The sequence below is a fragment of the Anoplopoma fimbria genome, chromosome 19, assembly GCF_027596085.1.
Source record: "Anoplopoma fimbria isolate UVic2021 breed Golden Eagle Sablefish chromosome 19, Afim_UVic_2022, whole genome shotgun sequence".
NCBI classification, from domain to species: Eukaryota; Metazoa; Chordata; class Actinopteri; order Perciformes; family Anoplopomatidae; genus Anoplopoma; species Anoplopoma fimbria.
In genome coordinates this window covers 4776605-4792360 of record NC_072467.1, presented here as the reverse complement: position 1 = coordinate 4792360, position 15756 = coordinate 4776605, and the positions used below count along the sequence as shown (strand labels likewise).

At 37.8% G+C, this 15756-nt stretch overlaps 2 protein-coding genes across 2 annotated transcripts; one reads left to right on the top strand and one right to left on the bottom strand.

Annotated features, from left to right (window-relative positions):
• Positions 1 to 1546: 1546 nt before the first annotated feature.
• Positions 1547 to 9431, bottom strand: prpf18 (PRP18 pre-mRNA processing factor 18 homolog (yeast)). The gene is made up of 10 exons (XM_054619806.1): positions 9235 to 9431; positions 7852 to 7929; positions 6155 to 6256; positions 5946 to 6059; positions 5411 to 5557; positions 4921 to 4989; positions 3494 to 3634; positions 3321 to 3392; positions 3077 to 3232; positions 1547 to 2309 (listed from the first exon to the last, which is right to left on the bottom strand). The coding sequence occupies exons 1-10, from the start codon at positions 9298 to 9300 to the stop codon at positions 2229 to 2231; spliced, it is 1026 nt and encodes a 341-aa protein (XP_054475781.1). The 5' UTR covers positions 9301 to 9431; the 3' UTR covers positions 1547 to 2228.
• A 1476-nt stretch (positions 9432 to 10907) lies between these two features.
• On the top strand, positions 10908 to 15010 carry bend7 (BEN domain containing 7). The gene is made up of 10 exons (XM_054619804.1): positions 10908 to 10971; positions 11549 to 11626; positions 11712 to 12065; positions 12370 to 12489; positions 12588 to 12934; positions 13540 to 13647; positions 13844 to 13961; positions 14077 to 14190; positions 14395 to 14436; positions 14952 to 15010. The coding sequence occupies exons 1-10, from the start codon at positions 10908 to 10910 to the stop codon at positions 15008 to 15010; spliced, it is 1404 nt and encodes a 467-aa protein (XP_054475779.1).
• Positions 15011 to 15756: the final 746 nt, after the last annotated feature.

Here is a 15756-nt window from a genome sequence, read left to right as displayed (position 1 = left end):
AAAGAGAGTAAACATGAATCAGAGTATCATCTTTTGAGATTCAAATAGCCGAAGCAAGGATACATTCAAAGTGATCAGAACATGTCACAGAAACACATCAGCTGCTTACAACCACAAACCTCCAAAAACTGCAGTGTATCCAAATTGCAATGTAATTTTAATCATTTAATTCTCAGGGAACCATTTTTTTAATACACAGCCCGACCGCTCCTTACTGTGCTTTTCTAAACCAAACATGTCCTCCTTATCAGTCTGAGATCTGCGTAAGAACCACAAAACCACAGTAAGTTTCTCGTGGCCGGCCTGACCAAACTTGTAATGAGCTCAGAGTAAATCTTTTTTATTATGTTTTAGAAACTAAATATAGCTCCTATTTATTATCTTGGATGTCCACCTAAAATAAAGTGTTTCCTTTCTGTTGGCATAGCACTGGTCTGAAGGATACCAGAACTCTCTCACACTCACACTCACTCACTCACTCACTCACTCACTCACTCACTCACTCTCACACTCACACACACACACACACACACACACACACACACACACACACACACACACACACACACACACACACACACACACACACACACACACACACACACACACACACACACACACACACACACACACACACACACACACACACGATAACGTGCAGTTATCTTGTTAATTTACAATGAACTGCAAATACTTTCAACTGGGCCGTCATTCTCCTTGACTAAGCAAAGGCCACAGCTGACAGTAACAAAACACATTAGAGTGGACAAAAGCCCAAATATTTAGCTTAGTTTTTTTTTCCAAGGACAGGCAGATAAATGACTCCATGCCTGAAAAATGTAATCAATTCTGACGGGGTTATTTCATACTCTGTAAATTCAAATGTTTCTGCACTGTTAAAATAAAAGGGTGAGGGCTGGATCTGTGTGCTGAAAGTGGGAAATGTCAGAGGAAAACCCAGCCTTAATTCACAGTATTTGCACTGCCAACTGTCAACCTGTCCAACTGGGTCTCAAGCAGTGACGTGTTCAGAGCTGACAGACTGAAACTGTGGTAACGTGTACACAAGCACACACTATAACCACAAGGAACAGATCAGATCACCATGGTTACTCAGTGTAATAAGGTCAGTGTGTGACGCTGGACGCTACCATCTTAGCAAACTACTGGAAGGTTTCCATCAACAATCAGTGGTTGCAAATCTAGTTTGTTTTGCTGCTTTGAAGAGAACACTTATTCCTTAATTGCCTATTTTTATCTGACTAGTACTAATGAATAAGAAGTCATAGTCACAGAGGGGAATCTAAAATTTTACTGAAGCATGTCATGGCGCATTTACAGCGAGTCCTTTATCAGAAACTGTTTCCCTGCAGACACATTTCCAATGACCAAAAATAAACTATGGTGGCTAAAAATAGTCCCATTCAGCAGTCCAGCTGCAGAACACGAGGGCAAATCTCAATGATTACAGGACAAAATTTATCTTGAAGAAGGAAAATTTACTTTTCATACTGCAATAAAAAAAAACTAACAATCCTGGCAGCTGTTATACCAAATAAACACTTTATTTTCTTACAAAGATAGTACAGGGACACATTGATTGGTTTAATTATCTACTGAAAATTCAAACATGCACATTAAACTGAATCTGCATTGATTCAGCATGTCAACAGAGATAGAAAGAGTTAAGAACTGCCATATTCCATTTGTAATAAAACTTACACTACTGAAACTCTTGACAAATTTGTTTCCCACATCACTCTTTGAAAAATGTGTTCTTTTATTACTGGTACTCACAAGTTATTTTTTTTTACTGTTTAACATTTCCTGCAACAATAGTTTGGAACTCATGAGTGTACTCATAAACATTTTCTGGGACAGAATGCTTGTGACTATTAACGGCATTACAGATGCATCCGTTTTCCCAGTAGTTCACAGGGACAAGTCTAATAAGACGTTGCTGAGTGTCCTCCACCTAAATCTGAGATATTTTCACTTAAAAGCTTGGTGAAAACTCTGATTGTATACAACAGGTCTTGCTCACCCAGATTCTGTTTAAATTCGGAATTTTCTCAGACCCCAAAAAGATGCAGATGTGGTTGAAAGCCATTGAAATACAAGATGTTGTCATGCCCGAACCCATAATTGAGTAGCTGCCAAAATTACCATATAGGACTGTGATAAAACTTGCCTGACAGCCTTGGCATAAGTTAAACTGAAGGTACAAGTTAAAGAGCGTTGTACTCCACACACTTTGATGGAACAGTCGTGAAGTGTTTCTGGCAGATAGTCATTAGCCTCTTCAGTCCCTGTAGAACCAAAAATAAAAAAGTTAAACTTAACAATTAAGTTGGCAATTAAAAGTAAAAACATGGTTCAACTATATCTCACCTGGTGGTTAATTTCTCAAACTGCCTGGCAGCATATTTAGAATTTATAGACACAGTAACATTTCATTAATGTGTATATGTCCAGATTACAGTGTTTTGGGAGATGTATTAATACAATGTGATGGCTTTTAGTAAATACTGTATATGATCACCCGATAACCTCAACCCTGACCAACAAAATATTTACTGTCTTAGCAGTTTAGCATAGGAAGTGTCCCTCATGTATCCCAGTCATACAATTATGTTACTGTATGAAGAGTCAATATATAAAGAGTGAATATACTTTTATCAGTGGGATGTAGTCTCTATCATAATTGCGTTACCTCCTTTAGCGATAGGTAGTGATAGGTAGGGTCAACAGACATTTATTTAAATTAAAATCTTTGATATGGTCACTTAAAGTAATCAAAATATCAATGGGAACGAAAATCTTTTTAATTTGTGGTGTAAAATAAGCCTGAATATGGCATTTCATTTAGCTGGGAAATGTTGGCACATGACATCCAACCAGACAGCCTTTAATCTAGTGGATACAACAAAGTAAAAATAATAAAATCCTACAGTGACAGGGTAATATTCTTGCAAATATTATTAGCTAACATTTGAGGGTCTCAGTTTTAGAAATAATTCTGAAACCAATAGAGCTTTAGACACCATCTGTGGGGGATAATCTATGGGGGTCTCACCTGGATGTACTTTCTCTGTGTCTCATCGTTGAGAACGTGGGCCACATGCTTGGAGAAGATCTTTTCTCGCCCAGTACGAGCGTGGATACCCACCATGGTCACACCGATTGGCCAGGGAGCATTTCCAATGGCCATCTGCAAGTAGGCATCATTTGCCTGGACAAATTTTTTTTAAGTTGATACATTTGTACATTTATAAAAAGGAGCTAACATGGTCAAAAACACTGTCATACAGAAAACAAACCTTGACATATTCTCTCTCCAACATGAATTTAATAATGTCTGTGATTGACTCTTTGATGTCAGCTGGTAAACTCTGAAAAAGATTGAAGACAAAATTATAACTATTAGAAATGAAAAAAACCAACACATAGTAAAAATTCTTGCGACTTGTTATACTCTCTCATCAAATGCTACCTTCTTCCTGAGCTTCCTGAAGAGAGGTTTCAGGTAAGACTCAGTCTGTGAGTGAGTTGCACTGGCCAGCTTGCCCTGAACACTTCTCTTCACGTGGTCCTCTCGTTTGTTCAGATCTTTCGCCCAAACACCAAGAAGAAACTAGAATACAACAGGAAATAAGGCTATTGACAAAATACAGAGCAAAGGGAGGAATTCACACCAGTTTTGGAGAGGTCTGACAACCGTGAAATTACAAGCGTGAAGGAAAATAGTTGCAGACACGTAGCCACGATGAAAAAATAAAACATGTTTCAACTTCAAGGTATTTAGGGACAAAACAGCTCCACAAACATTCAACAGGGGATAAGAAACAGGTGTGCTCTGTCCTGGAGAGGAGTGTCCACAAATATATTTACATATTGTAGGAGGAGTAAGTAGCTACCTGATGCACATGTCAGTTTAAAACCACATTAGAAAAGCAATTTGACCAAAAAGGTTTTTAACAGTATTAAAAAACAGCTCTGTGTACTTTTCAAAAGACAGCTTAACATAAGATAGGCACAGTACATATGAAAAAGGGTTAGGCTGTACAATGTATCCAAAAAGGCACACGTTTAAGAAAAACAAAGTGTCTAGAAACAAGTCTTATAAAGACACATAACGTTAAGAGAGCGATTACTGATACAATTTTAAAGGAAAAAAATTAAAACAAAACACCAATGGCTTGAAAATGGGTCCCTAAGGAATAGACCTCAAGTGATAGACCGATATCTTAAGTAGATGCAGAATGAACATATTAGAAATAGATTTGAGAAAATGTTATATAGAAACAGCTTAGTATAAAAAAAAAAAAAACCGGAGGAAACAATTACATCATAGAAAAAACAAAGAAGTAGAAAGGTTAACGACAGAAAAGGGGAAAGACATCTAAGTATCTATGCACTTATAGTAGATAAACTCTATTCAAAGCCAGATAATGAGCACTAAATAAAAATCAACATTTAGGCCATTAGGGGCAAGGGTATTAAAGTAATAAATCCAAAAAGCCTCTCCTATCAACAATGAGCTGTTTTATCTCTAAATACCCTGAATAAGTCTGTCATGTTGAAACGCTGGTAAATTATTATTATTTATTTTTTTGTATCATGGCTACGAGTGTGCAACTGTTTTCCTGTATTGACAACAAATTATATATTATACATTTTGACAGTTTATACAACATGACAAAGTATGATTATTTGTTCTTGAATGGTCATGTTAAAACACATCGCACAAAAAAAAAACCATCATTAAAATTACTTTAAATATCTCTTCAGTTATTTAAGAACAATGCCAATCAACACTGTATATTGAAACAACATGAATAGCAGCCACAGCATAGTGAAATATATTTTATCCAACAGCTCCATCTAGATCAAAGGCAGAGCATGATTTTCTTGCCTTACCCTCAGAAACTTGTCGATAACCTCCTGGTCTCCTTCATCATCTCCTGTGCCCAGTGTGTTACGGAGTGCCTGAAGGAAAGTATCAGATATAAACTCAATCATAACCATATCTTTCTGAAGAACACAATTCATAACAATGTGTAACTGATAAATGTTGCAACTCACAGCTTGTGACACAGATTGAGTTAATAGTTATTATTAAAATTGCACATAACTTGATCTAACAGAAAAAAAAAAACTTGATCCTTTAAAGAGAACAACCTTCTGCTCACCATAAGTAAAACCAAGGAGCTGATTGTTGATTTTAAAAAAAGCATGTTAACAGCTTTAAGTTCCTGGTAAATCAGCATCACAAACAACCTGTCATTGTCATCACACATCTCCATCCTGGTGAAGAAAGCTACAAACTAAATTTAGTTGGGAAACGCTGTCGTATACTGAAAAATAAAAACCTTTTTACCTTGTAAGCAGTTTTAACTATGCAATGTACCTCTAATTCTTCTATGGTGGTGTTTTCTTCATGCACTTTCAGGTCGTGCTGTGTGTCCACTTCTCCTGGCTCTGTTCCTCCAACAATCTCATTCAGGTACTGCTGGTCAATCTTGTCCATGGCTGCTTTAAGGTCATTCCTCAAGCCCTAGATGCAGAGGCAGTGTTAAACAGTGTCAATCAGCAAACTGGGCTTAAAAATTAGGACAATAACACTGTTAAAGGAATCACATGAAAGACAAACACACAAATTCCTCCTTTTTTCACTCATAAACAAAAGTACTCAGATTCACTGCTTCACAGAACTTGTATGGAGATTTGTTGATACCAACACAGTCAAATTTACTGCCGGTTGTGGCACATAGAAAGTGGTGCTTACATTTGTATTTTAAAAAGGCCAGACATAAAAATGGTAGGGATATGACATTTTTATATTCAATGGTTCCTGTATGACTTTTTTCCCCCAGATAAGATGGACGTGAATCTTCATATCTTTAATGGATGATGTGTCCCACTCAAAGACTACATTGTCCTACCTTGTTTACTTCTGGGGTCAGAATCTCAATCTTCCTGAGTCTCTGGAAGGCATCATAATCAGACTCTGCAAACAGTCGGACTGGTTCCCCTCGTTCTCTTAGCCGTCGAATGACCTATACACGCATAACAATGCAAAGAAACTCGATAACTTTTCATTAGGAAAGAAAAACTATTTTAATGGAAGTGTTAACATTTTATATTGACTCACTTCCTGTCGGGACAGTGTCATTGGCAGCTTCTCTTCTGTTAATTCAATTTCTAACACTGGATTAGCTGAGGTGGATGGCTCATCTTCTTCTTTCTTATCAATCTTCAGGACAACATGGAAGAAAAATAAATACGCTTATTATTTAAAGTATTATTGAAGGTTCATATAATGATAATATAGAAAGATTGATCTTTCTGGGAAAATGCAAATAAAAAAAATGTAACTTGGATATGTGAAAGCATCGGCAATGTCTTCATGAGATGAGACTTCAGGAATGAAGAGGATGTGTCACTTTGATGTGTTTGAATATACACATTCACATCCCTATCTTACCTGCAGGCTCATGTATAAAGACAATTCACTCTAACTTATTATTACAATGCAGGCTGCAGCACAAAAAGCCTAAACACAGGCAAAAAAAATTCAGTCTCTTTTTTTTTTTTATTTCAAAGGAAACTCAAAGTATGCGGCCAGATCATGCTTTTATAGGCACATGCATCCCAGCAGCATTAGATTGTGGCATACGGTTTACAATCTAAACGAACAAACAGAAAGACTAAAAAGGCTTCCAAACAAACAATGGCCCTTGCTCAAATAAACAAAGTATATTGCATGTGTGCAAAGAACATAGCTTATTACGTTAGACATTTAAGCCTTGCACAAAGTAGAACAGAAAAGCAGTTTTCCATGGAGCAACTATGCAAACCAGGAGAAACATTTAGATGGTTTAAATATTAAAGCTTCTGTCCCAGATTATGTGCAAAATAAGAGGTGCACCTTGGTAACAGAAACATCTTTTATTTCAGTTCAGTACACCATGCTGAAATCCACACCATGTCTGTGTCCCACTTTGTGGATTCCTTTCCTTGTTCCCTTGCTCTCTGACGTGTGATTGTTGCCAAGTTTGTAGTTAATAACACATAACTGATCTGGCATGTAGTCTAGATGTGAAAGTGGTTGCTGCATTTACAAATAAATTGTAAAAAGCATAAATATTGATAATGGCGGCGCACTTGAAGCAAGAGGTGCTTCAGCAAATTCATATAATGTAGGTGAATTTGAATAATTCATATTTTCAAATGGGTTTCTCTAATAGGGTAGACTATGAAACTACTAAACTTCTAAATGACTTGAGGTAGACTAGATTTATCACGCAAAATAAGCAGAGGAGACCTGGTAAAATGTTCTATTAGCATAGGCCCGATATATAATGAGTTTTTGAATGAATTAATGTCATTATCTCCTGCCTTCATGGAGTTATTTCTAACATGCACTGGAAAATAAAGACGTCTCCACCATGTTATTTCTGCTTTTATCCTCACTTGTTTTAGAGATTGAACTTTCAGAAAGGGTGCCAAGGAAGCGGAAGCCTTTGGGACACAGTGTGTTTTATCCTTTTATCATGCATCCTGCCAGCTACTTTCACTGTGCAATCCCATACCTGGCTCTCAGGAGTCTCTCTCTGAACCTACAGATGCAGGCATCAGAGGCAGGTTGGGGAAAAAACAGCACACACAAACACCAATGTACACCTGGGAATTAAGGGCTGACCTTATTTTGTTTTCTAGCAAAAAGTTAAACTGCAATATTAAGAGTGTCATACTTAACATGAGATAAAACTGAATTGAGGAAAGTCAGTGATTTGAATGTATTTGTGTGTGAGAAAGTAAGAGAAAGAGAGTGAAATTGACATCCACCTTGTATCCACATCTCCTGAAGTAATCTTCTTGTTCCTTGCGTGCAAGATCAGACCTTTTGAAGAATTTTTTGGAGTCCTGGAAGCAGAAAGATAATTTACTTGTTTTACATTTCTTTCAAATGCAATATAGATCTGGTGGTGAAGTATAGAGAGGCATATCATAGAAATGGTCTCCCAACAAAGATGCCATATGCTAGCATTTTCCTTCTCTCATGCTATGATGGTAGTGTGTACATCTTTAATGCAAAATAACTAGTAATTTACCCCCTAAATAAAATACATTTTATTATTCTGTGTTGGACTGGATGCGACAGCACACTGTACTGCCTGTAATTAAATATCTAGTCATTTTGAATAATATACAAATTATTTTCAACAAAACAAATGTTGAAGTTTACATTTTACTGAATGTGGGTGAGGGTCAGTGGTGCCATATACATACGTTACGCATTTGATGTAACATTAAAGAACAATGGAATATGCTGTCAAATGGGGGTCCATGTGCCCTCCGGCCAGAGCGTATACTTGTTTGAAACAATGCATTTTGGGTTTTTTCCTGTTTTCCCTTTAAATTAAAATACACCCTTACACCCTGAAGTTTGTTCTGCAGAACAAAGTCCATGACTTTATCAACCTTAAATATGGTCAGAACTTGTTTTTTTATACTCTATCCAAAAACATGTAGGCTAAGTGTCTTATTATATCAGTATAATGATATACTTTATGATTGAGCAATTAGCACTTATTGTATTCGTATTAGTTTGTTGCACTTATTGTATTCGTATTAATCTGCTTCTGCACTATACTTTTGCTCTGGTTTATGCTCTTAGATGCTTGTTTAAGAAAGGAGATGCACTTATGACTTCTGGTGACTAGTAGTTCTCTTGAATACCTATGTTGAATACACTTATTGTAAGTCGCTTTGGATAAAAGCGTCTGCTAAATGACTGTAATGTAATGTAATATAGATGAGTCATTATGATTTAATTTAGAATAATGCATTATTAGTAATCTTCTCTTCACATCCCAGCTTAAAGATCCTATAAAAGCCACTGAGTTGAATGCCAGTGTTACTTTAAAGAAACTGTTCACGTCATAATCATATTACAGACAGTGTTATAATATCCATCTACACGGTGGATGTCTCACATTAAAGCTACGTTACGTATTTGCTTAGCTCTTTAGGTTTAAGTTAGCTCACTTAACATTGTTGCCTCCAGTCTTATCGGTCTATTGTCGGTCTTGTTATGTCAGCTATATATTGTTATATTGTGCTGTAACAACACATCTAACCAGCAGCCTGTTAGCCACGTTAACGCGAGTAAACACTTTAGCTTTGAGCTACCAAGCTAACAAAACAACACCTTCAGCAGACACTCACGTCAACGAGCTGCTGGTCTACGACGAGTTTCCTTTTCCTCGCGATCTCAGCTTTCAGTATGTCCATGTCGGTCGATTAATTGTTGTCGTTATTCGTTTAATTCGACACAAATGTAGCTATACACATGTAGCGTTAGGACGGTGGCTCCAACGCTGAGCTAGCGACACTCAACCCGGAAGTTAGCCTCAAGACCGAGATCTGAATTTCAGTATAAGAGTCGTCATTTACTCCATATTTGTTTTGTTGATTGTATTTCAAAATAAAATGTAACTTTGATCCACCGACCATTTAAGACAGCGTCTGAAGTATTTAGTCTTTTCCGAGAGTTTAGTAGAGATACCAACATCCAGCTTATCATTCAAGACCAAGCAATCTCCTTTTTGGCATAATATAACAACAAAATACTGCTTTAGCAAAGCACTGTTGGAATACTTAAGAAAGTATCAGTCAAAAGTTTGGACACACCTTTATTTTCATTTTTTTCCTACATTGTATATTAATATTGAAGACATCCAAACTATAAAGGAACACATATGGAATTATGTGGTAAACAAACAAATGCTCATCAAAAAACTTTTGTCTGGTACTGTATATATCCCCAGTACATTTTAAGATTGATCATGCCATGTTGCTATATTTTGGCGCATATTCTAACACATAAATGATTAAATCAAATTGCAAACAGACTGCCGATGCTCCACTTCTGTCGATGCAATCATAGCAAGCTGGTACAACTTTGTATTAGTGTGTGGGGATCAATATCTTCTACCAAGAACAAAAAAAAGATTAGACCATTTTGAAATAGTTTTAGGTTGAGAATTGAGAATGGATGAAATGATGAGAAAAATGTCACAACATCTTAACTCCAAACCTACCTGCTATTTCCTGTCAGTGACCCAGAATAAACCGATGTCTGAAGCGAGGTCATGACTGGAGAGAGTGCAAATCCATCCACTGGTGCACAACATAGGCTTGACTTAGTTAAGATACAACATCTTCACTATGCCTAAAGATAGAGGGTTAATACTGCTGAGTCATGTCTATAAGATATAATATCATCTCTAATAAATATAACATTAACTGAAAAACCAACTCACCAAAGAGTAAGACATATAACATTACATTAAAGGTGGTCATTGAATTATTATTTTGAATGTAGGAAATGATTCGCCCTAACAACAATAAATACACTATTCATTTCTTTAATAATTTAAGAATCCAGAAAAAAAAGTTGTATTTACAGTCTGATGAGTATATTGCTTTTGTTCTAGTGCCATTATTGTTTGGACACCACAGTGGCAAATGTGTGACTCGACCTTTTAGATGAGAATATACCATCAGGTGGCGCAAAGGGATATGTGACGATTTTTTAATATTAAAGTCATTAATTTATTTAAATGGCGCAAGGGGAGAACCAGCATCATTTTTTTTTTTTTTTGCAACGAGAGAACATCATACGATGGTATTTATCAGGTCCATTTAAGATAATCACGGTGGGAAATGATCCGATGACAGGATCTGTAGCGCAGCCTGAGGATAAATGTAACTGATTAATAAGGCAGACGGACAGTGATTCCGCTGAGTGTATCATCATAGTCTCTGATTTCGCCTCCCTGTATAGCGATTGTCGACTGCACGACTTACTGTAGACTAACGTTACATCCCTCCTGAAGATGGAGTTTGGAGAAAGGAAGAGGAGAAGGAAGTCACAGAGCTTTAAACTGGTCACGGATGAAGGTAGGCTGCTGAATGAATGCAAGACCTTGCAAGACGCGCGTCTGTGTCTGGGTGTTTGTCTGGCTGTGTGCCAGCAGAGACGACTGTAAACAAAAGCGATGGCCACGACCATGTCTAGTCTGTGCCTCTGGTAATGACCTACAGTTAACCCTAATGATTAAAGTCTTACATGTGATAACCTGACTGGACATCAGTCTAAATATACATTCAAGAATGAATGAATTAGGCTAAATGAATAGTCTATTATATGAAAACATGTTGCACATTCTGAACATCCAACATGCAGCTTATATTGTTCACTTTCTTGCTGAAGCTATATGCTCTATGCTACCTTTCTTGGATACACTTCTTCATACCACCTACAGGTGGTGGTTTCTGCATGGGGTGGGAGGGAAGGGGGGAGGGGTTTGGTTGACATCACAGTATTCCCTATCAGCCCGCACAAGCTTCATCATTGCAATGCAAAAGGGCTGCAACATCATTCTGTAACTATCTGTCACACGGGTCTGAGTTTGAATCTAATGACAGCTATACTGTTACTATTTCTTAACACAAATCTTGTTGTTTTTTCTTGCAGATTTTGCTGCTTCATATGTGACGAATTCCAACTGCAATGATGTTGATGGAGAGCCTAAGGATGCTGCTGTTCCTGATGGTATGTACAATAGTTAAGATTATCTTCTATGATATATTGAGGCAAATCTAACTTATCATACCGACCCTCTTCTTTCTCAATGTAGTTTGGCTGGGGGACGAGGGCGTGGAGATCAAGAGGCAAATCACAGGGATGATGAGGCTTCTGAGTGATAAGACTGGCAGGGTATATCATCGTGTGGTAACAGAGCAGGACAGCTTAATAAAGGATCATCAGGAAAGGCATCTGACCTGGGTACATCAGCCTGCACTCTCATCTCTTGTATTAGATGACCACAAGAGCAACAGCTGGAACTCTGCAGGGGACCCAGGGCCTTCCCCTTCATCCATATCTACCCCTATCCAAAACGGTCCAGGCTGTGGCCAATACAGCACCCGCTCCAAAGCCATGAGGAGCCTCAACAATACCAAGGATCCGATCAAAGTGAATGAAGCTAATGGTAGGATACCAAAGCAGGTTTAAAGAGGAGAAACCCAAAATACACCACTTTAATTTCCGTAAGAAAAATTGATACTGATAGAACAGAGAGGAGGAAGTGTCCTGTGCTGCACACCAGCCAAGTGTACATATACAGAGGTATTTGAGTGTAAGGCAGACTCTTATCCATACAAGAAAGTCAAACACTCTTGCACACACATACACACATTTTGTTGTCAGTGATGTTCCAAGAAAACCCTTTGCACCTGTATGAGTATGCATGTTTAAGCAGACAATCACTTACCAACGCCCTACTGTCTTCACAGCAGATGTAGTCCCTCCTGCTGCGACAGAAGCCCCCTGCTGTATGTGTAACTGTAAGGGCACCTTACAGGCTATTTTGCAGGAACTGCGTGCAATGAGGAGGCTGATGCACACTCAAAAAGGTCAGTGGATGAACACTAGCACTCACATACTGCGACAAAGTGAGAGAGAGAGAGAGAGAGAGAGAGAGAGATTTTAATGTGTTACTGTCTTTTTCTAGCATCCTTGGAAAAGCAAGGAGAGGCGGCCTCATCATGCCAAACTCGTCTTGGTTCAGGCCCCGCACCTCGCTGTAGACCCCGGAAAAGGAGGCCAATCTATAAAGTGGCACCTCTGAATGTGTCAAGTAGAGCTGCTCTTGGCCCTCTGGAGGCATTGCCACTTATAGCTGCACCTGCTGAATCCGCAAAGAGGGAGGAACGTGAGAAAGAGCAATGCTCATCTACACCCAACAGCCATTCAGTCTCGTCTGGTGTTTCTGTTCTGCCACCTCAGAAAAATCCAGTAACTACGAACAACAGACACAATCCTCTCCTGAACCAACTAAAGGAACATCAGTCATTAGAGGTAATCTGCATGTTAGTTCAACTTTACAATTTGATTTTACTCCACTCCCTCTGAAACAGTGCTCATGAATTTGAATTTAATCTTTCTGAAGAAAGTATTCTCAAAAGTTATTAAATCTGTGTATTTACTGTATTTACACAGAGAAGAAGAAAATAGATTTTTTTTTAACTCAACCTAATGTACATCTGAAAAGTCAACATAATGCCTTAAAAATTTCGAACTAACTTTTTCGAACTAAGGCAATTGTTTGTTTTAATATTATTAAAGTTATCTCCTTAATATGTTTGACTCCATTTAAGAAATTTAAATTCCATTAGCTTCTTGTCTATATGTTAAAAAACGTCGCCATGTGACATGCTTTGTTGTTACGGAGGACCTTTGTGTCCCCTTACCTTGGATCTCGAATCATAATTTTGGGAGGTATGAGATATTAGTTTTGCATGAACACCCTTAATTTTACAATCAACATTACATGATGACTTCTGTAGAGCAGTCTGTGTGTACTCTCTTTTCCATTCCAAAAACGGAATATATCTGTGTTTTAATTTAACATTTTAGCAAAATACTTCAGTTTTCATAGCATGTGTTAATTGATTGTTTTTCAGTCTGAGGTGCGTCTTGCAGAGGATCATGACGTGTATATCTCAAAGGCTCAGCTAGACTCCATTCTGGTCAACTATACACGCTCTGGCAGCCTGCTGTTCAGGAAACTGGTGTGCATCAATATGTTGTTCAGAGCCAACTCATTAGCCCTTTGATTGTGGTTAACTTTGCAGTCATGTGGCACCACTGGTTACTTATATTTTATTAAAAACAACAACAACAAATATCCAATAATTTACATCACTTACGAAGCAAAGTTCACAAAAGGCTAAACAATATTTTAATATAGAGCTATGATGTGTCTAGGTGTGTGCCTTCTTTGACGATACTACGCTGGCTAACTCTCTGCCAAACGGTAAAAGGAAGAGAGGGCTCAATGATAACCGTAAGGGCTTGGACCAGAACATTGTGGGCGCCATTAAAGGTAAGATACAAAATACTTAATCAGTCTCTTTGTACCAGAGTACAATTAAAATGACACATTATTGAAATGATTAATAAAAAAAAAAAATGAATGTGGTCGTGTGAACTGTTTCCAGTGTTTACAGAGAAATACTGCACTGAACATAGAATAGAGAAGTTGCCCGGGCCACGGGACTGGGTTCAGATCCTTCAAGATCAGATCAAACTTGCCAGGAGGAGGCTGAAAAGAGGTACTTCGACACAGTCTACTGCTAAGTTTCCATTATATTTTCTCTCTTTTATTGAAACATAATATACTGTTTACCTTTATTTTATCTAGTATCCTGCTTTAACCACCAAATCCTGTTTTGTTATTAGGTTTTTGTGAGAATGAAAGTTAACATATTGTTATTAAGGCGTGTCAGGTTAATCTAGTTTTTCCTTTGACTCCTCAGATGCTGCAGAAACAGAAGAAGTCTTCAGTGGACCTTCCACAAGTATGAACCTTATATTAAAATGGCAAATAACACACACACCAACACAATCCAAATGTCTTGTATCCATCTGTGCCTTCACCTGCAGGCCTTATATCAGTACTCCACCTCACAGCCTATTTCCATCAGCCCTCCTCTGAGCACACCAAGTCTTTACCCCTCACAACTTCTCTGTCACAACTCTCTCACACACACACACACACACACTGATGTTGCTGGCTCGCTCATTGGCTCATATGTCTTTGTAACGCTGTTGCTGTGACATTTGACATTCTCAGACAGCTTCCCAAAATGTCAGCTAATTATCTTCACACCATGCACCTTATCCCCCCTTTCACCTCTCTATTTCCTTCGCTTCCACAACAGCATTTATCTTACTGCTGTCTTAGTTGTTGTTGGGGGTTTTCCTGAGAAGGCTATAAGACCCGTAAAAATAATCCACCAAATGTGTGAACATAATTGTCTTTTATGTTAGTGATATTTTACATTTTAACCTGATTTTCTTACGTCTTTTATAGGCTCCGACTATAGCAAGCCTGCAAGTGTGAAGGGGACGGTCGTTAACATGACTGGTTGATTCAACGGCTGCCACACTGGCCTTAGAGCATATTTGTTCATTTACTTCATTGCTTCTCAAATTTGCTGCATTTTGCCACTTTAGATTTCTTTCTTTGCAGCTGTAATCTGAGCTCTTCTTATGATGTAAAGGGAAAAACAATTGCACCCAATGAGGAAAAAGCCTGCTAAATGATGCTCTGTCCCTCTCACTCTCCCTCTCATACACCTGCTCCAGCTTTTGTGGTCCTTTTCATTGGACAGATACTGGGATCTGGGTTTTATGCCAAAAGACGCTGACCTATACAGTGGTTAAAATATATCAGATCATTTTCATGTTCAGAAGTGACTTACTGTTTACATTATAGGCCACAGCTTTAACTTCCCTAGTACTCATGTCATTACTAGGAGTTGCAAGTCTAAAACAAGACAACGTAGGCTACTGTAATAGTATAGCAGTAATATATTTTGCACAAATGACCTTTTACAAATGACCTTTTAAAGGATTGTGCCTTTTAAGTGACCAGTACTTCAATGGGTGTAATGTGTAGTACAGCGTCAACCTTAATTACAAACATCAAAAAGTAAATTTCTGATGTATTTTAAAATAGGTTGATAGGCTTGAACTGTTTGAAAATAAAGCATATAGAGTATTCTATGAATATTTTTTTCTTCTTTTTATTATTAGAATATTTAGGCTATGCATATATATTGTGCTAATGTTATTAATACTGTGATGGAATTACATTTTTCATTATTTTTTGCTCA

Excerpts from the sequence above, each read along its gene's own strand:
- prpf18 (XM_054619806.1), bottom strand. The coding sequence starts at position 9,300 with ATGGACATACTGAAAGCTGAGATCGCGAGGAAAAGGAAACTCGTCGTA. Across the intron at positions 5,558-5,945 it reads TGACCCCAGAAGTAAACAAG|GGCTTGAGGAATGACCTTAA; the intron begins GTAGGACAATGT and ends CTCTGCATCTAG. Across the intron at positions 4,990-5,410 it reads CCACCATAGAAGAATTAGAG|GCACTCCGTAACACACTGGG; the intron begins GTACATTGCATA and ends ACTTTCCTTCAG.
- bend7 (XM_054619804.1), top strand. The coding sequence starts at position 10,908 with ATGGAGTTTGGAGAAAGGAAGAGGAGAAGGAAGTCACAGAGCTTTAAA. Across the intron at positions 12,935-13,539 it reads AGGAACATCAGTCATTAGAG|TCTGAGGTGCGTCTTGCAGA; the intron begins GTAATCTGCATG and ends ATTGTTTTTCAG. Across the intron at positions 13,962-14,076 it reads CATTGTGGGCGCCATTAAAG|TGTTTACAGAGAAATACTGC; the intron begins GTAAGATACAAA and ends AACTGTTTCCAG.